General features: G+C 31.9%; 1 protein-coding gene across 1 annotated transcript; it reads right to left on the bottom strand.

Moving 5' to 3' along the window:
- Positions 4,342–5,617, bottom strand: LOC105161756. The gene has a single exon (XM_011079558.2). It carries the CDS (start codon positions 5,482–5,484, stop codon positions 4,600–4,602), a length of 885 nt encoding a protein of 294 aa, XP_011077860.1. The 5' UTR covers positions 5,485–5,617; the 3' UTR covers positions 4,342–4,599.

Raw genomic sequence — 7,077 nt, 5'->3', positions numbered from 1 at the left:
GAGTGGAGTAGGGAGATGAAATATAGTTTGCAATAGAAAATCCAATCTGGTGGCTCATTGTCAGTCCCATACCATGTTTTATAGGGGGTAGGGGTTGTTTGTATCCCAGAATCGGCCACTGCGGACAACCTTATATGGTATCATGCTCCAGAGTCAAACATGATGGCTAGGCTTCTGCGGTCCCTCCCATGCTACTTAGTTGGGACGACAATTGGGGCAGGTAAAGTGGCTTCGGGTCTGTCTAATAATTGGATTCAAATTCGATGATGGATTTTAATTCTCTACGAGCATGCATGGCATACTCACGTGTACAATTAATTTAAAATTTTAATAAAACTACTATTATTTTAAAAATAATTAATTAGATTAATAAAATATTAAAGTATAAAAAATGAAAAAATAATAAAAAAAAATGAGAGAAGAAAAAGAGATGTATAAGTTGAGAAAAGAGAAAATAGAAAGTAAAAAAGAGAGAAAAATGAAAAGTTGAAGGCGCTTTTCAATTATATATATTATAAATACTGAGGGTTCTTTTTTTTTTTGGGGGGGGGGGGATTTTTGGTTGGGTGTCTCCAAAATCCATTTCAGATAATATTTATAAATATTTTTAATTTATTCAACCACTTCTAATTTTTTTATATATGTATTTTATAAAAGGGTAATTACATTGACACTTCTTGAAATTAGGTCAAAATACACAAACACTCTCTGTCTTTTATAAAATTACAGCTGTACCTCCTGAAACTATAGTTATAATAACAATTACATTTCTTATTCAAAAGCAAAGCTTACATAATTACTCCCGAAGAAATATTACACTAACCTCTTCCAGAATAAAAAATAAAAAAATATTACACTAATATCCCTTAGCAATGTAACTGTAATTACGCAAAATAGAGATAGTGTGTGTATAATTTGCCTAACCTCGAAAAGTGTTAATATAATTTCCCTTCTATAAATAAATGATGGTGTTGCCATAGTAATAATTTAATGGATATTTGTAAATAATAAAATAAATTTTATATCAATAGATTAGGGTATTGTGGGTTAGACCCATGGAATTAGAAAGCGAGATAGATTTCGAGATAGAAAGAGTCTTGAATTTTGTTAAAAAAAATAGCAGAATAGGTCACCGATCTGATAAAATCCATTTTAAACAACGCAATTGTCATTCCTATTCTTAGTACGTCTCCGTTGGAAGATATTATTGTCTTGAAACATTTTAAGGATGATCGTATTTTTCACATTAATAACTTTTTAATTAAGAAAGATAGCAAGTAGATGCAACTTTGCAGACACTCTTCGAGCAGCCATACAATTTGTGTCTTAAAGAGGACACTTTTCTATGTTCTGCCCTAAGTAGATGGTGTGCTGCGTCAACGTACTTGCTCAAACACTACATTAATTAAGGGTTGAAATTACACACACAATACCCTGAAAAGGTTAACCCTTTTTTTTTTTTTTTAGGTTTTTTTTTTTCCAGGTGTCCCCAAATCAAAACTAATCTTTAATCACAGTTTGTGATTGCCAATAAAAAATAAAATAAAATAGTGTTTAGACAATGGTCAAATTAATAGAATTTTGCAGTAAATGGTGACCTCTCACGATGATAGTGGTGAGTGGTTAGATTCTCCTAAAAAAGACGATTGTATGTATAGTTAGTTTGCTTCATGACTTCTTTTCAGTCAAAAGTTATGGTCATTTTTAAATTTTCATTGCTAAATCACACACATCAAGCACCCGTCCTTTGGATTTTTATTGAACGTCCAAACGCTTGCAAAATGCATTCGCCCTTATTTCACTTCATGACACTATTCCATTCTCATAATTATCTAGGTAAATTACATTGACGCTCCATGAAATTAGGTCTAACTACACAAAATATCCTATCAATTTGCAAAATTACACATACGCTCTTTAAAATTATAATTGTAATCACATATATACCCTATAAGGGGCAAACTTTGACAAATACACCCCTTTATAAAATGTATTTATAATTTTATTAAGAGTAAGGAGTAATTGTGTAATTAAAACCAACTAGATCCAGTGTCAATGTTGATTTTAGACCCTCAATAATATCTAAAATATAGCCCTTCTCCTCTTATTTAAATTCTCATTACATCTCTATCTCATGAAAAGACTTGTACAGATAGGTTTTGGCTTATTACCTACCCGGATTCCTTGGTAAAAATTGCAAAGTTAACCCAAAGTTTAGTGTAATTTCAAATTTGACCCCATATTTTATGATATTTTAAATTCAACCTCATATTTTATTAAAAAATAAAAAAAGAGGCTAAAACGTCGCAAAAACAACCCTAACTGTAACAGATATTAAAACTAACAACAGAGAACCAAAGTGAAAAAAGCCACGTGCACGTGGATCAAAAAAATTATCACTTGTTAGTTTAAATGTCCTTAGTGGGACGGTTTCTTTTTTTTATTATTATTTATAATTTTTAACATAATACGAAGTTAAATTTTAAATTTCATAAAATGTAAGATCAAATTTGAAATGATCATAAACTGTGGTACTAATTTTACAATTTCGTTGAATCCCAGGAGTCTAAATACCAAAAGAGGAGAGTTGGAATTATGAAAAAAGGGGTCAAAGTTTGTGAACATTTAGTAGTAAATTGAGGCATCATTTTCAGAAAAGAAGTAATGGTGAAGCCAACTCCTAAGTCAACAAAATGCCCCCAATTTCCATGAATGAATGATTAATCAAATATGTTCCACACTTAAAGTTCAAGACGTGGAAGCAACCCATTTCACTGCACAAATCACAACTCGCTGCCTTCTTCATCCTACTACTAATACCATTTTAATTACGGTAAAATTATATAGTTAGTCCTTAAAATTATATTTAATTACACATACCTTCTATCCTTTATAAAATTATCAGTACATCTCTTAAGAAGGTGTATTAGTACAATGTACCCAAAGAGTGTCTGTGGAAAGTTGTACTTATAACTACAACTCGAAGGATGTATTTGTAATTTCAAAAAAATTAGAAAGCGTTTATATAATTAGACCTTACATCGGAGGGTGCATATGTAATTTACCCTTTAAATTAATCACAACACTTCTCTTTATAGTTGAAAATTAATTTAGGATGAATAATTAAGAGTAGCTTTAATTTAAAATTATTCAGTAATTAATTACTATTGAAATGAATGAACAATTGTAGTTGTATGGAACATAGCTCTAATTAAATCGTATATAGAGTTTAGAAATATCTTAAAATTCGAGTATTAATTAAGAGGTGCACCAGAACTCATAGTCTATTAATTAATTTTTTTTATTTTTTTTATATTTTGCATTTTAAGTTTAATTAATTTTCTTTAATTGAAAAAAATACAGTTTAATTATAATAAAGTAAAATATAATTAGTAAGGTAAGTAGTTCACTACTACACGAAAAAAAGTAAAAAAAAAAAAAAACTTTCACGTAAAAGTTAATATTATTTCATATTAAAACTAAGTTAATAACTATTTAACTTTTTCGATAAAAATGAGTAATTGTATATCTTTTTTCAAATATATTTTTTTCGTCTTATAAAAGTATATATGAGTTGTTGGAAATATTATATTTGTTGTGTATATATTATATTAATTTATTACTTCACTTTGGATTTGGGTTCTTCATTTATTAAATACTTTTCTATTCTTGATTAAAAATCTTTTTTTAGTTTGAAAATAATTTGATAAAGATTTCATATACAAAAATACTGAAATATATTAAGAATTATATAATTATTCATGATATGAGGGGTAATTTTGTCCAATTAATTATTTAAAGAAAGTAAATGTTACATCTATTAGCTTAGCGGGGGCTAAATGCAACTGCAAGAATAATTGTAGACGACTAAGTATATTTATGATAAACTATATCCTAAATTACATGGCGTAGCTAATATTATACAGTCGTATTAGTATACGATACAACATCATTAGTAGAAAGTTTTTGCAACTTCGCTCGGATTTTCAAATTTATATAATTATTAGTTTTATAAACATATATAAATTAATTTATTTGATTTTTTATTGGAAAAATATATAAAATTCAATGTAGATTGACACCCTTAAGGTTAGACCAAATCTACACCCTTTGAAATTTTAATTGTAACTATACCCTATTAAAAAATAAGATTTACACAAAACCACTAAAAAATATTAGACTATCACGATCAAAGGACGTAGCTATAATTTTGCATAAAATATGAAGTATTCGTATAATTTAGCTTAACATTTGGGTGATAATGTAATTTATCCTAAAATTTAGGCATTTTGGTGATAAAATCAACGCGAAAAAGAAGAGTGTGTTTTCCACTTACGTACATGAGAACGTATAAGCAGCGAATTTGCAATTTCACCCCCCAAAAAAAGAGTATATTCACATTATCGCATACATAAATCCACAATTATATACTAGCACACACACAAGGGTAAAAATGGAAAATCGAAGAAGCAACTGCGAGAACAAGCCGTATTTTTTCTACTTTGGGGACCAATATTAAAAAGGGATATTCAATAAGCCACGTCACTCGGCAACCCCCGCCCGCCAACCACTATGTGAGACTTTCACGCGCCTCCACTATCAGCTCCAACTCACGGGGCCCACCGACCCCGAAATTGCCTGACTGAACTCGTCACCGGTCCTCCGCCCCGAAGCGAACCTCTTCACCCCTCCCAGACTAGGAGGATCAGCCACCGTGTCACCACCAGCTGGAATTCCTCTCGCTTTTGGGCTCACGCTTTCCCGTTGCGGTTCAACCACCACCGGCTCCTCCTCCAGCACCTCCACCGTCTTCCTACTCCCCGACCGGACCGGCTTCCTGTGACCTTTCTTTGACCTGAACATGTTTATTACCTTAGAATAGAAACCGCTCCTCTGCTTCTCACCACCACTTCTCAGTTTCTCAGTTGGTTTTTCTTTCCTTTTCACCGAATTCGACCTGCGCCGGCCACGCTTCGACCGGACTCTCCCCATGCACGAAACCTTCGGAGATCCCGGTTCCGCCACCGGAACGGTCGACTTCCCCGCTGATCCGGACCGCTTAGGAAACAGCCTTATATTGGCGGATTTACAGGTCCTCCGCTTGGAATCCACGAAGGTGGCTTTCTGGGTCTTGGGCAGTCCGATGATGGACGCCTTAGACTTCACTGAAAACCGCTGAGAATTGGAGTTAGAACTAGGGTTTATGCTCTGGCTCAAGTTTGTGGAGTTGGAGTTGCCTTTGGTGGAATCTTTCCGCTCATAAAACGCGTTGCGGTCAAACCAATCGTACTCCGCGTCCTTCGACAGCCAGAAAGACTCCGGGGGTAAGTCCGGCTCCACGACGGCATAATCTCCGGGTATGACATCATTTTGCGGAGCGTCGTCATCAGCGCCGCCGTCTGCAAGCGTTTCGCAGGCGATCTTGCGGTCGTTGCCTCCGCCCGCACAGGCTGATACTAGGGTCTCAAGATCGACTTGAGGCATTAAAGAAGAAAACAAAAGAGAATAAATCGCAAGTCTTCTAGAGAGAGAAATGCAAGTAAGAGAGAGAAGAAGAAGAAGACCACGAGGTTATGGTGGAAACTGGTTGAATATAAACATGTAAAGTCTGCGGGATGACAGGGAAAAAAATAAATACATATATATATACATAACTTGTTATTATTAGTTAAATTATATATAATAAAAAGTTGGGCAATTTGTATTGAATAATATTGGTAGATTTTGGCAGGAATTTCAAGTGTTGACCGATTATTATATATAAAATATCATAATTACACACAACTTTTTCTAGAAAGCTGAGAGGGAAAGAAGGTTCAAATTTTCATGTCAAAAGAATACAAAAGGCAAAAAGTTAATGAAACGATAAGAATGTCTTGATTTACTTTCTTGAATATGCAATTACAATATAATTATACAATTTTTGTTTGTTCCTTTGAGGTTGTATGATTGGTCATAAATAAGGTTGTTCCACAAAATTCTCAAATTAATCACATCTCTCCAATAAATATTAGTTATTATTTTTGCAAAAACTATCCTATCATTAAATTTTTTACAAAATCCAACTACTTAACTATTTGTCACACAGTTAAATTTCAATTTTAATTGGAGAGTTTTAAAATATTAGTCACATATCTTTCAAAATAAACAAACTAATATTCAAAATAGTCATGCACAAAAAGCATAACACTATTAAGCTTTGTGTAGAAAGCCATGACCAAGTGGTAGACTCCAACAAAATTGGAGTAAACCCAGGCTACTAAGCTTGCTTGTCTCTATAAAAAAGCTTTCATCACACAATAAATATAACACACATCAAATTCAGATAAAAAACAAATTCAAGAATCTTCTGCCACGACTAAACTCTGCAATCGTAAATTTTACATTTTCATTGGCATCAAATCTCAAGGCCGTGATAACTAATATTATTTTCAAGGTGGCTTGTAATTTTTTTTCCAAAAATTTGAAAGAAATTGCACATCCAATTAAAGAATAAGAGTCAGCCATTGTATCGATATTCAAAGCAAGAATTGAGTAATTATTACAATTCAGATATTGTAATACTTTTTTATTTAAATTTATAAATTTTATTTTGTTAATATTTTTTTAATCCCGTAACTTATTATTGTATACTCGAAAGTTGTGAGAATGACACTTATATTATCGGATATTTTATGTACTTGGACACGTTGTATCACTACACATGATATTTTAATTAATAAAAATATTAAATTTATTATTATATAATAATTAAAATATCTAATACATTATTATAAACATTCTTACATTAATAATTATCGATTTTAAAAAATATTCGGAAAAAGGAAAAATACTCCAAGTAACAACTTTACAATATTTTTTTTTTAAATTCAAAAAAAACATTGAAAGCTGTTAGGTTTGCCAAATTTCTCTTGTAGTTTTAATTCTGGGATTTGTTTTATATATTAATTAATAATTAAGCCGATCCCTTTGCCAAAAGCGTCTTTAGTATAGAGTCGCTGTTTCAACTGAAGACGTCTTCCCTAATGAAAAGCGTTTTCTTTTGTAAGAATAACGATGAATCTACGGAAACACAAC

The sequence above is a fragment of the Sesamum indicum genome, linkage group LG5, assembly GCF_000512975.1.
Source record: "Sesamum indicum cultivar Zhongzhi No. 13 linkage group LG5, S_indicum_v1.0, whole genome shotgun sequence".
NCBI classification, from domain to species: domain Eukaryota; kingdom Viridiplantae; phylum Streptophyta; class Magnoliopsida; order Lamiales; family Pedaliaceae; genus Sesamum; species Sesamum indicum.
This window is presented reverse-complemented; position numbering and strand designations above follow the sequence as displayed.